The sequence below is a fragment of the Spea bombifrons genome, chromosome 4, assembly GCF_027358695.1.
Source record: "Spea bombifrons isolate aSpeBom1 chromosome 4, aSpeBom1.2.pri, whole genome shotgun sequence".
Taxonomy (NCBI): Eukaryota; Metazoa; Chordata; class Amphibia; order Anura; family Pelobatidae; genus Spea; species Spea bombifrons.
The window spans coordinates 13,257,083-13,277,549 of record NC_071090.1 but is presented as its reverse complement, the minus strand read 5'-3'; the positions used below and the strand labels follow the sequence as shown (position 1 = coordinate 13,277,549).

General features: G+C 38.6%; 1 protein-coding gene across 1 annotated transcript in view; it reads right to left on the bottom strand.

Moving 5' to 3' along the window:
• Positions 1-20,467, bottom strand: part of DOCK2 (dedicator of cytokinesis 2) — a 247,022-nt gene that overhangs the window by 203,449 nt on the left and 23,106 nt on the right. Inside the window, exons 3-11 of the mRNA XM_053465366.1 lie at positions 16,758-16,798; positions 12,393-12,448; positions 11,771-11,867; positions 9,355-9,503; positions 7,899-8,034; positions 7,106-7,260; positions 2,993-3,074; positions 2,286-2,421; positions 494-569 (exon numbers count right to left, since the gene is read on the bottom strand). Of these exons, the coding sequence (XP_053321341.1) occupies positions 494-569; positions 2,286-2,421; positions 2,993-3,074; positions 7,106-7,260; positions 7,899-8,034; positions 9,355-9,503; positions 11,771-11,867; positions 12,393-12,448; positions 16,758-16,798 (928 nt within the window). The remainder of the gene's footprint in view (positions 1-493; positions 570-2,285; positions 2,422-2,992; positions 3,075-7,105; positions 7,261-7,898; positions 8,035-9,354; positions 9,504-11,770; positions 11,868-12,392; positions 12,449-16,757; positions 16,799-20,467) is intronic.

The window sequence follows — 20,467 nt, the reverse complement described above, 5'->3', positions numbered from 1 at the left end:
CACCAGGGCTTGCCTTTGGGGTGTGCAATCTGTGATCAATTCCTGTAATTTAGGGTTTCCATGCATTATTTATTTGATGTATACCTGAGTTTGCATGTGATTATTCAGTTGATCTATACTTTCCCCCCAAAGGTGAACAGAGAACCCACACAGACATGGGCAGAAAGCTCTCCCATTGATTTCAATATGAGCTTTTCCTGATAATGATTCAATGTCTCTAACAGCCATATCTGTCATGAATCACGGAGAGCGAATAGGGCGGTATGCTGCAATTCTGGAGGTGCATCTTTCTCGGCACATGTTTTTAAACCGGCAGGTAAAGAATGTACCTTGAACCTGGTGAGGTTGCTTAGACCAGCAGACTGTTAATTTGAAATAGTACAGTTCTATACTTAGTAGCAGCAGGATGTATACATCAAAAGAAAAGTTCAATTAATTAGCAATATATTTCAATTTGTTAATTCTTGCAAGCTCAAGAAAATACAATACTTACGGATGAAAGGGTATGAAATGCTGCTTTTCTTCATCACTTTCTACTTTTCCTTTAATTATGTCTGTGATGTCCATTACTGATGAAAATTAAATGTTTCAGTTTCAAGGTCACAATATCAGAGTATAGCAGGATACCATTAATTATACACAGCAGTGAAATATTCTCTTAAACATCTTGCTAAACCAAGCAGGTAGAAAAATTTAATATAAAAATTATTTTCCACAGCATGTGAAAATTGTAAAATACAAAAACATTACAGCTTTCTACAAAGTATGAATACTTAAAGGGATGCTCCAGCCATCATAGGTACTTTCAAAGGGAGCACATTTCTGCCACTGATTGACAGTTTCAAGCAGCCAATCAGTGGCAAGAAATGTTGGATCGTGGAAGAAAATGTTTTTTCTTACGGTAGGTTCCAATAGAGACCAGGCAGGTTTTAATTGCTCCCCTGCAATCAGCAGTAAAAGGCAATGGAGCCCAGCTTGCTGATTACTTTGTGATCTCTCCGGGGAGATCGGAGCGGAGAGAGTAAAAAAAATATTTTTTTCAAATAAATGTAATTTAAAAAATATATAATTATGTATAAGATATATTACAGAACCGTGACTATTAAAAATATTAAATATTAAAAAAAACTACAAAATAAATATTTTTATATTATGATTTTATATATTATTATATGATATTTTAAAAAAAAAACTACAATTTCAAAAGTTATATTAAAAATAGTATAATATAATATACATAATTGATGGACGTAGCCCTATTTTTACACTGTTGGTGCTGTCAGAAACTTATAGTTCAATTGATTGGTTTTAAGTCAATTTCACCAGTCCTGCTATAGGCCATATTTAACTTTCCAGTTTTACAGTTATAACTGAAACTGTATGCAAACCCACATACCCACAATCAATAAGGTAAACAAGTCAGGGTTCCACAATACATTTGATGCGGATCTTTGTCTTTTCTGTACTATTTCGAAGCAAATAAGTTGTTCTTAAGGTAATGTTATAGAAAAGCCTTGGTGTCGACTTATTTTGCTTTCAGCTATTGTAAAAGAAAATAAAGCTCTGTGGTGTGGTGAATAGCAATGTTAAAGAGAAATAAGAATCATAATTGCATCAAGTTCCATTACTCCTTTGAAGTGCTTTAAAACAACAATACAGGATGTAACTACTCAATCAAGGAAGAGTCTGTAGTGATACCCAAAGCCAAATGGGTTAAAAGCATTTGAAAACAAAACAAGATTATGTTTGTTCAAGAGGGTAATGCAATGCAGAATTCCTAAATTTCTAGGCTATAATAAGGCTTGCAAAATGCAGCGACCTCAGTGTTAAGAGATATAAACCTAAATAACTAAATTGGACTCAATTACAGAAGCTTACACTTTGGAAAATTGTCCTTGCATTGCATTTTGTAATCATTTTGAGGTGTTTTTTTTGACAGAATGTCTAAAATCAACATGAAAGTTTTCATCTATTGTATATTTTTTAATATGGTATTAGCAAAATTATTACAAATGGAACCTAGGTATATGTTTCTACCAAATTTTAAATTCATCTAATAATGGACTTTCATAAGAAATTGCTTTTGACATTGCAAAGCAGTGATTTGCATTTCGTATAATTTAGATTTCCCTCAATGTTTTGGGTGTAACACATTTCCCCAGTTTAGCTGCCATGATGTCATCCTTAGTAATCCTAATGGATACTACTATTTCCCATAATTATGATATGATATATCATAGACCTAAATAATAACAGACTTGCATGAAATGTTGTAGCTGTTATACCTGCCACTCCAAATGGTCTTCTTAAACCCTGAGTGCACTTTTTAAGATTGTTTTCTTTCAAGTCCATGCGTCCAATCCTCACTATCTGACAGATCAAGTAAATTTTGTCCCTGTTAAGATCCTTGTTTCCAAGATCCTACAAAGAAAGAAAATATAAATTCATCAAACTGTAGTTCATGTAAACTGTAATCTACCAGTCTAAAGTACAATCTTATCAGGAACCAATTTAATTTCAATATATATACGTAAGAACCTTATATTAACAATCATACATGTTAGGTAGGGATGATATTAGAACATAGAAGCCAATATACATGTACAGTTTAAATTAAAATAATTAAAAAAATATTGCACAGTGTCTGATTTGTGCCTGCACAGTTTTCAACATCAGTGTTTTGTTTATTAAGGATAAAAGAAATTAAGATAAAGAAAATACATTCCCCAAATAATTAATTTCCAAAACTATTGTAAACACATTTTACAGTCCAAACTAAAGAACATGTGCCATAAGGCAAGATTACCACAGTATGGTAATTATTTTTCTTTTCTAAATGATCTAAATAAATAATATATAAACATATAATATAACTGTGACTTGGCAAGAAAACTACTTAAAAAATGTATTAATTCTGAAAAATTTATTAATTCATAAAGAGATTAACCAATTTTTTGCTGAAATTATACATAAGGAAAACAAATGCACCTACCGTAAAAACGACTTTCAAATTGTTCAGCATGTCTATTTCTTTTGGAAAACCTTTGCTTCCCCACCTTACCAAGTAATTTTCACTGGAAGAAAAAAATAATAGATGTCTTAAATCTAGAATGAAAATAATATAATAATAATAATAATATGTGCAATACTTTATTAGTGTGTTATTTACATTTTTACTTAGAAAGAGAAAAATGATGTATATTGTTTTTTTTTGTTGTTTTTTTACCTTCCCATTACTAACATTAACAGTAATGTCTTTCCTTAACACACTGTGACTGCTACATAACATTTTTATTTTGTTGGGTATGTTTTCCAGCCCATGAGCTTTTGGCCCCACAGAATACCAGCAGTATTTATTTTTTATCCATGTTGCATTTGAATTAAAGTGCACATTTCTTAATTCTATTTCATTTGCCACAATTGAAAGCATTACTATGGATATCGATGAGTTACTATATTAACAATGTCTGATCATACCGCTAATCCTTGTTTTAATTCACATATGAATAATAATCACACTGAACCCAAATACAACTGAAGTCTCAGCTCATTTCACACACTAGCCCTGATAAATATTAAAGTAAGCAATACCCAGAAATTTTAAAGTTACATTTTGAAATATGACTACTCCCATGCCTACATAATCTATTATATGAAATGGTCAGCAGACTGTATATAGTGAAGTTGGTGAGTTAAGACCGTAAATGTCTCATAAATCCCTTTCTTCCACTCTTGCTATAGTGAATAAACTCCAGACAAAGCAAGAAAGAGAAGAGACAGACTTCCTTTGCTTAAGAAAGTATACCATCTTCTGAAATAGATAGTTGCACTAACAAACAAATTTTATTTCCTGGAGCTCACGTAACTATTCTCTTCAAAAGAATAAGATGCATGAATATACACGGCAACACCCGGATGGATGGTTTGTGGGTGTTTACAAGATATTATTTTCTTTATTGTTAAGTCTACATATTGCTGTGTTCCTTTTTTTAACCAACACAAATGTTTTACTCTTTAAATGTGCCAAGGTGTTTTATTTGAGCCATAAAACCCAAAGTGAAACGATCCATATCTTTATTGTGTGTAAAATAGCTGAATTCTGAACTTTATGTCAGGTGTTTCTCCTTATTATGTGTGTTCTTTTATGTCTGTTTCTACGATCATGCTTAAATTATGTACATTTTCTTCACTTTAGTTTATTTTCTTCATTTTCCAACATAAAGCACAAGTAAAAGCTGATAAAAAAAGCTTGGCTAGACAAGTTGGGAACGCCAACCTACAAGATTTTGTTTTTCCCTTTATTAACAAGAAGAAGCGAAGCATGACACTTAATTCATTGGCAAGCTATTAAAATCTGCTGCCTTAGTTGTTACTTTCACTTTAGGTATTGCACTGCTTAACAAACTCTAAATAAATCCAATACAGCAACATACTTTTTCCTGCTAATAGGCCCTCTTGTCAGTTTGTGTTTCTTGTATCATTTGTTTGTTCTGCGCATTATGTACTATGGATCTAACAGCTAAACATCGAAAATGGTATCAAGCACAACATTTTCAATTTCACAATAAGCTATACTTCTAAACATATTTTCCACCACTATATATCTAAGCCTCAAAGCATTTAATGTAATTGTAATAGTACGACAGTAACAAATTACTGACTGTAGCTATGTTTCCCATGCAATATATTTTGCCGCTTAGGGACCCAGTCCAACCTCACCAGTATGATTATTAGATTTTAGTCAATACCTGAGGTCAATAATGTATCAAACTTTAGGCAGTGACTGTTGCTCAAGGGATTTTTTTTTTAACCCCTTAATGACAAAGCCCGTATATGTACGGGCTCAAAATGCATTGTTTTCAATGGGTTTAGGGACCGCCCACTGTCCTTAAGGGGTTAATTATTTTAGGGAACCTTTTTCATCTTACCTAGTGGTTCTCTCAACCACTTTTTCCCCTGCTATCTTCTTTCCTATTTAAGCGTTTAGTACAAATATGCTTAGATATATTGCTTATTTTTTACCTGTAAACTCTATTGCATGGATTTCTTCAATTTCTAAAACTGTAAAATGTAGGATTTTTTCCTTTTACGTCTGTCCTTTGCCTGCTTCCCTCTTAATATCTACTTCCTATTAACATTTTCCTCTTACTCCACCCACTCTAATCTTTAACGATATATACACAATGGGGCACTCATACAATAGGGGGAAAAAAGAAAAAATAATAATAGTGTAGATATATGGCAATAATGTGAACTGTGTAACAAACAAGCATGTGCAAAAGAGCTCATCTCAAAAGCCTTAACTTCCATGATATAAGATAAATTGCACACTGATGATGCCATTGGTTGATGCCAGAGGAGGTCCCTGCAGGCGACCAATAGGCTCACTCGCACTGCCCTGTAACCCCTGCCGGCGAACCTACGGATTTCCGCTTCTGTCAACTCCCGCGATGATAAGGTAGGCTAAATGGAGAAGAGACCGGGGAGATTAGTAGACGAAGACAAAGACGATCACGAAGATTCTTTGTGTGTGTCTTCGTCTACGTTTTACTGCCGCTGTCTTCTCTTCTTCATGTTTTCGGAAAAAACAAACACGAATCGTGTTCGTTTTCATGTTTGCCCGAAGACGTATGCACAAGTCTAATTTCCACTGCTCCAGAGTTAAGTGGCGACGTGCTTCATGCTACTTAATCCAACACTTGGCATTGTACTTGGTGATGTGAGGCTTGCATGCAGCTGCTCAGCCATGAAAACACATTCCATGAAGCTCCCCCACAGTTGTTGTGCTGATATTAATGCCAGCGGAAGTTTGGAACTCTTCAGCTATGAAATCAGCAGTGAGTTGGCAATTTTTAGATACCATGCGCCTCAGCACTCGATGACTCCGCTCTGTGACTTTACGTGGTCTTCCTCTTCATGGCTCAGTTCGTGCTGTTCCTAAATGCTTCCACTTTCCAATAATAGCACTTACAGTTGACCGTGGAATATTTAGCAAGGATAACATTTTATGAACTAACTTATTGCAAAGGTGGCATCCTATAACAGTACCACGCTTTGAATTTACTGATTGATTTTTTTTTTCACGTTTGTAAATGCAGACTGCATGGCTAGGTGCTTGACTTTATACACCTGTGGCATTGGGTCTGATTCAATAATTAAGTGGTGTGTCACAATACTTTTGTCCATATGGTGTATTAATTAAATGGCAAACTTTTTACAGTGGTGAACAGATACAATAAAAAAACACTGTTATGCACAGATGCCAAGTGAGATGACAACCCTGATCCTACATATTTATTAGAAAAAAAAAAATTTCAAATTAAAAAAAAGTGATAAAAGTTTGCATATCCCATATACTATTGCAACAGGGGATTAACCTGTATGCAGGTACCTATTAATACTTGTAAACACAAGGGTTAATCCCATGGGTTAATCCAGTGCTGCGGAATCTGCGGCCAGAGTTACTAGAAGGCATCCCAGACAGTTAGGTGCAGGCATACTTCCCAACTGTCCTGATTTTTGCAAGACCCTGGCTATATACTTCATCAGTTTATAAATTAGCTTGGCTAGGTGCAGGATACATCCTAAAATAAGAAAAATGGAGGGGGGTGCCAGCGAGTATTTTTGCCTGGGGCGCCATTTGGCCTAGGATTCGCCCTGCTGAATCTTCAAAGATATAAATAAAAAATAAAAATGCTGGATAAAAATTACATTAAAACACAAGTGTCTAAGGTTTAAATCTCTTACATGTTTTAAAAATGCCTTATCTTTTCTTGTTTCTAGATATTCCTTGTTAAATTTCACCTGACACAGCTTAAGGGTATTTTCTTCACTGTTTGATCCAGCTCTGTCTGAAACTTTTTCTAATCTTTCAGAAGGATTTTAAAAAAATTGAACATTTCTAACTGGTGTGTAATGCATTAGTACTCAAGCTTTCAACTCAGTGTAGAAGACTATTAAATTACACAGAACCGACAACATACTTATGTCCCACATGTTGGCTTTCAATACTTTATTTTAAAATAAAAATCTCATTGTTACTAAGAAATATATATACCTTTCATTAAATGGGTGTTGACTCATCACAAAATATTGTATTTCTTACCTTATAATGGTTTGTTTTGCAGGATCATATAAAGACATAAAGAGTTCTGCATCTTCCCCTATTCTGCACACAAAATTTCTCACAAACACATAAAGACCATGTGTAGGTGAAGAAGTTATCCGGCCATGCATCGTAAAATCATTTTGAGCTTTTGACTAGACAAAACATATATATGTGAAATTAGGTAATACATACACCATTATAGATTAGATTATGATAAATCACAATAATTGAAATAGTGACAAACAATAAGCTATTTTGCTTTCCAGAGACACTTATTAGTGCATTATGGTTTCAAATAAATGATTAAAAATGCATAAATCATGATTATAAACAAATGCATTGAATCGGAAAGAACCGGAAAATTGTTGACTTCTTTCCTGAAAAAATAAAATTGGCTTTATAGAAAAGTAGTAAAGGGGCTTTTTACAAAATAAATTGACATAATGTTTAAAATCTTTACACACTACCGTATTTGAAATCATCTCCAACTGTGCTTCTCCATCTGTATCTATCATGTTAATTGAAGAGGAGTCAAATAAGAAGCGTGCATTAGGGCAACTCAAGAGAGTGCTTTTCTGCTCTAAATCATTGCCTGCCAAGATTAGCTTTTGTGTTCAGTGGCTGAAAATCTAACAAAACTAATGCACATTTGACTGCATTTTGTGATGTAAAAAAAAAAACAGTAAACCACTTGGTGACATACGACAGTAAAGCATGCAAATGTTTTTTGAATACTCTAGGGCACGGTGAAAAAAAAGTGTTGTTACAAACATTTTTACTGATCCATTACCATTTCTTCCTTAATCCTCTCTGTAATTTTCTCAGTGGCTTTTTTGTGAGCATGGAATAAACTAATCACACTGGTTTTATCAGGATCCAAAATATTTCCGTCTTCGTCTCGAACAATTAAATCAAGCTCAAGAATTCTGTATATTGGGAGAAAATTAAAACAATATGAAGAAAACAAGGTAAAGAGACATCATTGTTAGCAAATAACCATGGGATTTCATCTGAAGGAGACCATGCTTAATTGTTTATGTTGAAAATGGCATTTGCTTCAACATTTGACTATATAAAGACACTTTGGAAAGTGAACGGTAGAGTTATGGTTATTTTTTGAAATTATTTTATCTATGCACCACTTTGGCTTTATACACTTTATTCCAACATGATAATGACCCCAAACACACCTCCAAGACCACCAATGCATTGCTAAAGAAGCTGAAGGTAAAGGTGATGGACTGGCCAAGCATGTCTCCAGACCTAAACCCTATTGAGCATCTGTGGGAAATCCTCAAACAGAAGGTGGGGGAGCGCAAGGTCTCTAACATCCACCAGCTCCGTGGTCGTTATGGAGGAGTGGAAGAGGACTTCAGTGGCAGTGCTGGAAAATAATGGTGGCCACACAAAATATTGACACTTTGGGCCCAATTTGGACATTTCCACTTAGGGGTGTACTCACTTTTGTTGCCAAGGTTTAGACATGGCTGTGTGCTAAGTTATTTTTAAGGGAACAGCAAATTTACTCACTACTTTACATTGTAGCAGAGTGTCATTTCTTTAGTGTTGTCACATGAAAAGATCTAAAAAAAAATATTTACAAACATGTGAGGGGTGTACTCACTTTTGTGAGATACTGTATATGTGACACAAGGTTTCCAGATATATTAAGATATCTCTGGCCCTTTTAAATGTGTATTTTGTATTAAATGCCATCAACACCTCCTCGACAGACACACTATAAAAATACAAGTCATCTTTTTAATGGGGAACTATATTTTCTTGTCCTCTGAATTGAGCAGTGAAAATCACGTGTTATTATTTTTTAAATTATTTAGACTTAAATTTTCAAGCATCTGCCTTTACCAGAAAATTGTTATTCACTCAGTGTGGGTAAGATTAAAAACTAACTATAAATCTATAAATCTAGTTAAGAAGCTATAACTTTATTCTTTTCTGCATCTGCTTTGTTTTAGCAGGCGTGTAAGCACCTCCAGCAAAACATATTGTTTACAGTTGTGCCATTCCTCTGTAGACTCATTATCACAATAACCTAAAGGTGAAGCACCAGTTTAAATGTGATGTGAAGCAGAAAATAAAATAAGACACCTATATATACACATACACACTTAAGAGCAAAAACACAATTAAAAATTAAGTGTATGAAATAATATTACAGAAAGCAATCTGAAGTGTGACAGTTCCTAAACAGTAATAAGTAACTAAGCATAGACAGAATAACATACTTATTGCCATAATCAATTTTTGAGGTCACTTTCTGTTTGAGCTCTTTTAATTCATCTTTTGGCAAGGTACCAGACAGAAGCTGTGAGCGCCATTCCATCAAATCATACATCATGGACTGCACCTGCAGGAATTTAGTTTTTTTGCCAGACTGAAAGAGGACAAAGGAAATGGGTCACAATCATCAGATGATTTAATAATAAGAAGAAAAATACTAAGAAAATGTATTGTCTACATCAGGCCCGGACTGGGACAAAAATAGGCCCGGGCATTTAAGACTGAGCAGCCCATTTTTATTTAGTTATTTATTTATTGTTAAACCAAATTTAATATACCATTTCTTGTTGTCTATTAGTTATATTTCAGCATGCGTTTGTCACTGTAATCAATTAGCATTACATAAATATATAATAAATGAATCATAACGTCAAGCAATTTATAAAGCACTATTTCTTTAATGAAAGATTGAAAACAGTAACTAATCTTTGACCATTTAGTTGGTACTTAAAAAAAAACTAGTCCTCTAGGCAGAGCAATGTGACAAAAAAAAGTCATCATACAGGGGACCCCTGAAGCCACAATTTAGTGCCACTAATCCTTTTTAATAAGATACGCAGGTTGAAATAGAGTAAATAACACAATGCCTTTACTTTTGCTGTCAGTGATTTCTGGGCCTAGAATGTTTTGTCCTCTGAAGTGACTACAAATTCAGGAGGGTGTTTTATCTCTGGATAAGTAAAGGGCCAGAAAACAGATGACTAAATACACACCAGGACAGGTTCTGCCACCCAGACATACACACACACACCGACATTTCCTTGGGCCATGCTCCACGCTCCCTAGCATGCAATCACTCCCTCCGCTACCACACCAAAAAAAAATTGCCACACTGACTGCAGATTAGGGGAAGACTGTGAAGTCAGTGCATTCTTCCCCCCTTCTCACCCTGACCATGACATTGAGAGGTCCTCTCCCCTGAAATCATTCCCAGTCCCTCTGTCCCTCATTCAAGCCATACCTCTCCTTTTCTTCTTCCCTGTGAACTATAGATCAAACACATATAAACAGCACTTGCATGTATAGATCACATACAAACCCTATATTTGCTGGTATGCATAAATTATGTATGAAAACATAGCATAGCAGGTATAGATCAACAGAATCAACACAAAAACCAAGCTTTGCAGGTATAGATCAATTGAAAATCACGTTAACTCAGCGTTGAAGGTATAGATCAAATAAATAGAATCAGACTTACAAACCCTCTATTTGTAGGTATACAATAATAATGTATGGAAACAGAGCATACCAGATACAGATCAACAGAATAACACACACCCAGCTTTGCAGCTATAAATCAATTGGAATTCACATATAAACTCAGCATTAAAGGCATAGATCACAGGTTGCACACCCCAAAGCCAGCCCTGGTGTCCACATTGCCCACATAGAACCTGATCAGCACCCAGATTACACACATATTACAGCCCAGCCTGAGCCAACTTTGTCCCCTAACAGCCCAGTGTAAGACATCTTGGTCGGCAAACAGCCCACCCTTCATGTACCATCTTTGCATTTCCCCAAATCCCTTAAACATTCATGACAGACATAAACATTTACACACTTACTCACTCATTCACACGGATAATTTACACATATTCATTAATGCAGTCTCACAAATCATTCAAGCAATTCATCCACACATTAATGAATTCATTCTCGTACGCATTCACACAATTCATCCACACATTTACTCATTCATTTTCATACTCATTCACACTAACCTCTCTCCACATCTACCCCTCCCTTTCTTATCTGCCCCTTTCTCACTTTGTACCCCCTTTCCCACTTCTCAATATGTACCCCCTCTCCCTATCTATCCTCTCGCCCTTTCTCACTATCTAACCCCTCTCCCTCTTCTCACTGCCTTCCCACTCTGCCCCTTCTTATTATCTACCACCTCTGCCCCTTCTCACTGCCCCCCCTCTGCTCCTTCTCACTGCCGCCCCCCTCTGCTCCTTCTCACTGCACCCCCCTCTGCTCCTTCTCACTGCACCCCCCCTGCTCCTTCTCACTGCACCCCTCCCTCTCCCTACTTACCGGAGTCCTGCGGTGAGGGCGCGAAGCGTCCGTCTTCCCACTCTGCCGCAGGTGCCCCTTTTGCCCTGCCTTAATGCGGCCGTAGAATGTTATTTTTTATATTTTCTACTCTTACATAAGTTCACTGCCCTTATGTATGCACAGAAAAAAGCTTAGGTGGAGGAAGATCAGTGCAATACTATCTCAGCTCTACTGTGCTGGACAAAAAAACATGTACACCCTTTGATACAGCTGATATATAATGCAACTGCTGTGAGCCTAGCTGCTGTGGTCAGCCAATAGCATTATTGTCAATCGTGGTCTATAGATGTTTCTTACCGTATATAACTGCTTCCAAATATTGCCCCATTCCCGTAACGTAGTTGTAACTTCTTGCACCAATGGGATTTCAGCAGGCACTATATTTTCTGTGTTCCTTAACCATAACAGTAATACAGAGTACACATATTAGCTTCTGAACAATAACTGTTTTAGAGGACTTTCTTTCTGTAACACTGACTGTTTTCAGAACTATAACATTACTTGGTTTTCCTGGAATATTTAGTCCCTAAACATACTGGCCATTACAATCCCTATGTTTTCGCAGACACAAGAATACACCAACATCTAGGTATTCCTTGCTAAAATTAACTTTTATCCCCTTTCTCACATCCAAGAAAATGTGTATACGATTATACAATGCATTACTAGAATACATCACACACTGCATCAAATGTATTATATTAAACTGATTATAAATAAAAATGCAAAGAACAAATAATACAAATAATAATAAAAACAGAATGCATACTAGAATACAATCTCCCTTACAACATTGTTTAGCGTATAAGCTAACAACTGGTAAAATGTTGGATAGCAACATGAAGTTTATAATAACACATCAGACAAAACACGACTAAATATATAAATGATAGAATGTATATAAAAGTATAAATAATACCTTTTCTTTTGAATTGTAACTTCTTTGATGTGTATAAAGGATTTCGGAAATATTCCCTGAAAGAAATAAATTATACAGCATGGTAAGTGATTCTGTGTGTGTGAGTGATCCAGCTAGACAACCGTCTATAACCTGCAATCTAAATTGCATCTATGTGGCGCTTAGGGTGACCGCAATGCTCAAGTCTAGTTATGCGTTTTCTTATTACTATACCATGGTAAAAAAAATCAAGAAATACATAATTTGTAATTTTAAAGGATAGTGCAGGGCCACATGCTCCACTTAATTCAACTTTTTATGTCCAGCTGCCCCATTAGCCCACAGCACCAGCTGAGGGCCTAGGGGATGAAAGTATTACTCAAATTTCACCAAGAACCCTTTAACTAGCCCTGACTTTTTCTTCCAAAATTCCATTAATAAATAAATTAACTTGAAAATGCCTGGGAACTGACTTTGAAACTCTAACCCTTTAATAGTTCATTAAAAAGATTTTATTGTGTTATGGTATATATTTATGGTATGATGGGGGTTATCCTGCGGTTAATCCTCTGCAGTGTGTGGCAGTATATAGTGAACCTACTTCAAGCCAATTTAGAAATGCATAAAATCTCTGAAATGTGGGTTTAATAGAAGAAGCACTGGACAGTTTTATGTAGAAATCTGTGTAATATACAATATGTTATCATCTGCTATTGCCAGGATATTGCCAACAATTAAAAACCAAAAATAGTACATATAATGCCAGGTATGATCAGTGCATAATGGAAAATGGCATTTTACAGTCCAAAATATGCAGGTGGCACAGCTATACGAAGGGAGCTTGAAGCTCTTTATCATTCTTATCAGTGCCAGGTTACTGTCACGAAAGCTAACAGCAGACATCTTCTGATGCAGACAGACAGTTTTTAGATTAGGAAATTACTGTTATGGCATTTAATCCTATTATCTTTAGCCAGGAACCGAATTCTGAACCATGTCATAGTTTTGCTTTAGAGCCAGATAATTTTGGAAATACAAGTCTTGCAGATAATGTCTCGTGTAAAATGATTTTTACCAGCATTTCTACAGTATTAACCTCTTAAGAAAGCAAAATGGTCTGCATACATTATCTTCAGCAGTCGTGGTAATTTATTTCTGAATATAACACATTTGGAGAGAGATCAACTTGAGCATTCTATACGTGTGACAGCCGTTTGGCTTCTTTTAAGGGAAAACGTGGCTTAGTGGTCATAATACCTGGGAACTTTCCAACTAAGAAGACCCTGAGACTCATGAAATATTAAACTATTAAAAGCCCATTGTGAAAATTCTATGTAGTGACCAAACTGTATTAACCAAATGGCTCTAATACCGATCCTCACAGAAACCTTGACTTATCATTATTTTTAAAAAAAAACTTTTACCTGCATTCCAGCAGGGATATCAACCATGACATACCATACTTGCCAACTGTCCCAATTTTGACAGAACAGTCCCAACTTTTGAGGCACTGTCCCGGCAGGTGTGCCAGTATATTTGTCTCTCACCTCTCTTCACTGAGCCACGGAAACTCAGCATAGCTTGTGGCAGGGAAGAGAGTGCATGAGAAAGTGAGAGCCCAAGAGCATGAGAGAGCATGAGTGTAAGTGTGAGAGCTTGAGTGAGAGTCTTATAGAGCCTTAGTGAGTCTAAGCATGAGTGACAGTGTGAGAGAGTGTGATTGAGAGAGGATGAATCTGAGTGAGTAAAAGTGTGATAGAACATAAAAGAGTGAGTGAAAGTGTAGGAAAACATGAATAGGAGTGAGTGAGAGAGAGCATGAGTGAGAGAGAGAGCATGAATAAGAGTGAGAGTGTGAAAGAGCCTGAATAAGAGTGAATGAGAATGTAAAAGAGTGAGAGCATAAGTGAGTGAGTGAGAACGTGGGAGAGCATGAATAAGAGTGAAAGCGAAAGTGAAAAAAGAACAAAATGCAGAGGAAAATGATGATGAAGGGAGCTATGTTGTGCCACCGTCAGCGTATGGCTCAGTAAATAGTGATGGGAGTTATGGTGCACCACTGTCAATTTCTGGCTCAGCATATAGTGATAGGAGTTATGGTGTACCATAATCAGTGCCTGGCTCAGTTTAGTTAGCTGTACCACTGTCTGTGTCTGACTTGCTATATAATGGTAGGAGTTATACTATACCAGTATACAGGCTCAGTATACAGTATCTCACAAGCCCCTCACATTTTTGTAAATAGTTTATTATATCTTTTCATGTGACAACACTGAAGAAACAATGTAAAACTACAATGTAAAGTAGTGAGTCTACAGCCTGTATAACAGTGTAAATGTACTGTTCTCTTAAAAATAACTCAACACACAGCCATTAATGTCTAAACCTTGGCAACAAAAATGAGTACACCCCTAAGTGGAAATGTCTAAATTGGGCCCAAAGTGTCAATATTTTGTCTGGCCACCATTATTTTCCAGCACTGCCTTAACCCTCTTGGACATGGAGTTCACAGGTTGCCACTGGAGTCCTCCATGACAACATCAGCTTCTTTAGCAAGGCAGAGGTCGTCTGCATGGTCATAGCAGTGTAGAATTGAAAGCAGTCAGTCAGTTTCAGAGGTAAGGTGGAACCAACTCCTTCCGATTCTACACCCTTGTTATCATATATAAGACTGCCAATTGGTGATTTTGCTGGTGATGTTATGGTTGATATTCCTACTCAATTTGGTGCATAGAATCTTTATAAATTACAGCAACTTTCTTTATCAGTAGCAGATAGCAGGGAGACATCCCTTTCCAGGTCAAAGTAATGAACCTACATGGCAATGTTTAAAAGCCTCAGTTTAAAAATAAATCTCTGGGTAATTTGAACCTGCTGTGGTTGTGTTGTTGTGACTGGGAACAGGGTTGGCTGCCAGTTGAACAGTTAGAATATATTGTTTAGTTAGTCTCCGCAATGGAGTAGGATTTGTTTTCTTTTTGTTTTTACTTATCATATTGTGATACAGCATTGTTTGTCTTAAGGAAACCATTAATATAGTATGTTAAGCTTTTATGACTGTAATTTGAGTTTCTCGTCAAGAACCTGGCCAACTTGCATATATATATAAATACACACAGATACTGTTAAGGGCAAATTAGAATGTAAGGGCAAATTAGAATGTAAAAAAGCAGCTCCTGAAAATATAACGTAGCATTATTTTATAGCGAAATCTCACATTATATTTTTAACGTCCAGAGGCCTGAATGCAGATTTAGCAATCAAGTGGAAGGAGCACTGATAAAGATTGATAATTAAAAAAAAAAAGTTCTTATATTTGCCAGTATGTATTTATAAAAATGTACATGATACAGACATACTGGAACAGACAGGGAACAGACAGACATGTATGAGCGAACATTTGTCACAAATGTTATATGCAAACCTGAGAACTCCTGGGCTCTGCCTAACCGGAGACTACCCTTGCGGGACGCGGCCATGACTTCCCACTGACATCAGTGGGTGGTTGCCGTTGACGTCGGGGGCATTCTCATTGACATCCGGGTTGTTCCCGCTGATGTCAGTGGGCATTCCCGCCGACATTGCAGGAAACACCACCATTTAAGGGGGAAATGGGCTGGGAGTGAGACGTGTCAAGACCCCGCTCCTGTGGCCCAGAGGATTCGGGTGCTGACCCCAGGAACAGGAGAAGCGGTGCTTATCTCTGAGTACTCCAGGCCAAACCCGAAAAGTTCCCAGGTATGGTTATATATATGAGAATTATGCAAACAGAACAATTTAGAATCGACGATGTTTGACCAATTCTTGGATTAAGTTACATAAATTTAGCTTTAGAAATGTGCATTCTATACTGGATACCAGAAACATTCAAAGTAATATCTATTATGTTGTAATGGTGACCCAAGATAAGAGTAACGGCAGATTTGTTTTTAGCAATGATACAGATGTATTCTCCAGATCTGCATGCACGAAAATTAATGAATTGGAATGAAATACAATTTTGGAGCTAACTCAATTCACCTTCTATATATTTATTACTAGTGCTATTACTACTACTGATAATAATAAGCATTTTTTTAATAGCGGATAAAGGGAATAGGTCACCGAATATGTTTTCTTATTTTTTATGTTTAATTTTGGAATCATATTAAATTTTAATATTCTTTGTCCAATAATGTAATATGAGTCATACAAAATCAATTATTGACTTGAAAAATGTGTTATGACATTGTCAATATATAATGTTATATATAAAGAATATATAATGTTTTTGTGAAGGTAACCGTATAATTATACCTAACAAGCAGTTATTTATAACTGATTAACACAGAAAATTTTAGTATTCATTCAGAAGAATCCCTGTAAATCAAAAACTAGTTCACTTACCCAATTTGTCCTCTGTTTTACCAAATATCCTCTGTACCAATCTAAAAACAATTAAAAAGAACAGTGTGTTCATATCATAACACATTTACTTACAAAATATTTATATATGTTACCTTCATGTAAATTCATACTACTGCACAATATACCAAATTGGCACGATTATAGGCTGCACCTGATTATAGGTCGCACCCTTAAAGTTTGGTGCTATTTTAAAGAAAAATGTATTTTTAAAGAGAAAATACACAAGTGGACTAGTAAAACAGTATTTTATCTAATGAACAGGAATACATATATTTTAAAATTTTTGGTATCTGTATTATACGGTTAGTCAGCATATGTTATATACAAACAGAAGTTTGGAAAACCAATAGCCATTTTAAGGTCCCCCTTAATTCATAATGCAACTTACTTATAGATATGCCTTTCTGCCCCCCAGATATGCCACTCTGCTCCACTGTTATGCTTTATGCCCCCAGATATGCCACTCCGCCCCCCCCAGATATGCCAATCTGACCCACAGATATGCCATATATATCTGTTGAAGAGTTTTAATCTACATTGCTGTACCAAGCAAAGGCTTGGGAATTTTTAGGACTACTCCACACGTGTTGATTATATAAAGACAGCAGACGTTTGACAGTTTTCAGAATAAAATCCCAACTATAAAAAGAGGTGGGAATTGGCGTAGCTGAATGGACAGGGAGCATGTATGAGTGTGGGTGAGTGCTATGTGATTGGTGTATGTAAATTGGGGGGTGGGTGTCCCTGAGGGGATAAAAGGTGACCTTTCTGTGACCCAGGTCATTTCCACTTTTTGAGACTGCCAGCAATCACTTACTGATTGTCCTGTGCTTGCTTGACAGCCTAGGAGATGGATCTTGACTCCATGTTTGCTGCTCTTAGGGCTGCTGCGGACAAGGCCAGTGGCATTATGCTCACCTTTCTCCCCAGGCTGCGGTGCCTGGTGGGCCTGCTGAGCCTGCTTTGGTCCGCCTGCGAGTTTAAGCCCTGTGACGGTAGGAAGGGCTCATTATCAGAGCAGGAGCCCAGATCATGGGCCATAGCCATCCCAGGAGGCGGCTGCTCAGCCTTCTCCTGCGCGTTCCTCTCCCTCGTCGGCTCCAACAGGATAGCAAGGGAGCGGGAGGTCGTGCGGGTTTGGCAAGACGTCTGGGCAGGCTGTGAGGGCCGTGGAGGCACTGGAATCTGGGAAGTGCTGGGTAGCCAGGACACTGCCCGCCCGAAGAAGATGGTGGTGTTGTTGGTATCCAGGTCAGGGGGCTGCGGTGCCGCAGCCGTGTAGCGGGTCGGTGTCTGGGGAGGCGGCTCCCCTGCAGGGTGCGTGGGTCGATTCATTGGAAGCCCCAGAACCGTTTGCCGAGGTAGCACGGGGTGCAGCCCCGTTGGGCCTGCATTTGAAGCAGGAGAAGATTTGGAAGGGGGAATATTTGGAGATATACTGAGGGCTCTGATAAGGAGAAGGATAGGGAGAGGTATAGGAATAGGTGGATTCCCAAAACTTTTGGGAATTGGATTCAGGCTTTTTCTACTCTGGCGAGCGTGATTGGTGAGAAGAGCCCAGAGAAATGTTCGGCACTTTTTGCTAGGAATGCGTGGCGGACGTACGGGGGCTTAGGTTGGAGGCGGTATGACGAGCAGTTCCGCTAGCGATTGGCGGTGCAGCCCTCCATTGAGTGGGATCAGGTGGATATTGGGTTGTGGATGTCCATCATGACTCGTCCTGATACACATCAGGGGTTTTTTCGTCCTTTCTTGTCCTTTTGTCGGGCAGTGACGGCCGGGGTGTTGCTACCAGTATAACGACGGGCAGTGTAAGTGGGGTGTCTCGTGACACTTTAAGCACGAATGTTCCGGCTGCGGTGGGTCCCATCCTGTTGCCAAATGTTTCCGGCGAGGGAAAGGGGCGGACCGTGGTCACGTGGGGACAAAAAGGCGACAACCCCAGTGGACGTCGCCACGATGCAGCCACGGCTAAACAGGTATAGGAATCGTAAGGCGGTGTGGATTTAGTTGGAGGGTTTTACGGAAGGCTTTTGGAACCCCTTTGTTGAAGGTCCGCCGTTGGTTCTGGGCGGACCTTAAAAATTTGGGTTCAGTTTTGGAGTTTCCTAGTGCGGTTAGGGAGAAGTTGGCGAAGGAGGTAGCTTTGGGCTGCATGGCTGGTCTGTTTTCCGCTCCTCCTATGGCCGATTTGCGGGTTTCTCCCTTGGGGTAGTCCCTAAGAAGAAACCAGGCAAGTACAGGTTAATTCACCATTTATCTTACCCGCAGGGGGTTCGGTTAATGATGACATTGCGCCAGAATTGTGTAAGGTTTCTTATCCTTGACACTCTGGGTTCGGGGGACCGTCTCCTGTTGAAGACAGTCCCAAAATGCGGCGGATAAGACTGAGGGTCCTTCGACGTGCCTAAGTTTCTTGGGCATCAAGATTGATTCCTTGGCCGTGGAGTGTAGGTTGCCAGCGGATAAGTTGTCTGACCTGAAGGTAGCTAGGATGCGTGGTCCTCGGAAAGTTCAGCTTTGTCAGCTGCAGTCATTACTGGAGAAGCTTAATTTTGCGTGCATGGTGTTGCCCATGGGTAGGGTTTTTAGTAGAAGCCTGGTGGCAGCGACGACCAGGGTTCAAAAACCTTGGCATTGTATCCGTATAACTCTGCCCTTGTGGGACAATTTGGCAATGTGGGGGACTTTTTTGAATTCCTACAACAGGAGGGCCTATTGGCAGGCCCCTAAGGTTTCCAATGCTCAGTTGCATTTGTATACAGATGCAGGTTTGTGGCTATCCTGGGCACGCGCTGGTGTGCCGAGCAATGTCCCGAATCTTTGAAGGTGGCAGAGCTCACAAGAAATTTGGCATTTCTCTACCTGTTTCCCATAGGTGGCGGTGGTGGTCTGAGGGGAGTTTCTGAAGGACAATATGGTTATCTTTCACTGCGGTGGTTCGGCTCTTACGCCTTCAGTGGGCGGAGTTTGGAGCTACCTCATGCGGACATAACAGGGACCCCGTGTCCGGCGGAACTGTGGGCTCTTGGGCTGGACGAGTGATGCAGTGGATTTGTAACTCTGTTTCCAGGCCCACATGGGGGCGGTATGGTAAGGCGTGGGACTAGTGGGCGGTGTTTGAGCGGGAGAGTGGTGGTGTGTCTCCTTCTTCGGCATCTGCGCGGTTGTCGAGCCTTAGTTTTATGCGGTCTGGCAGACGTTGAAGGGGTTGAGGAAGGGTAAAGAGTCGATTGGCCATAGGAGGCCTGTAAGGGTGGAGCGGTTGTTTGCGGTGTTGGGCTCGGTTTGCACTTCTGAGTTTGAGGTTTGTCTGTTTCGCTTGGCGTTTTCATTAGCGTTTTTTGGGGCCATCCATATTGGGGAGTTGGTTAGCCCTAGTAAGCGGGTCCCAGGATTTCTAAGTTTGTTTCGGAGATTGGTGGAATGGTGGTGCGGCATAGCGTTTTTGAAAGGGACACGGGCAATCTTTTTTCATAGTGATGGGGTTTATTTGAATGAGGTTGGGCTGGACCTGTTTAACTTGGCTTTGCAGGAAGCTATGGAGCAGGCCATGGCTTTGTAGTGTGGGGGCCCTGGTGTTGGTGTGTCCTTGCCGGTATAAGAGTGGTTGTAAGTTACGGTTATTGTGCTGGTGAAGGAAGGGAGGTTGGGCTCAATCCTCTCCTGACCTCTGGTATGGTGTGGTC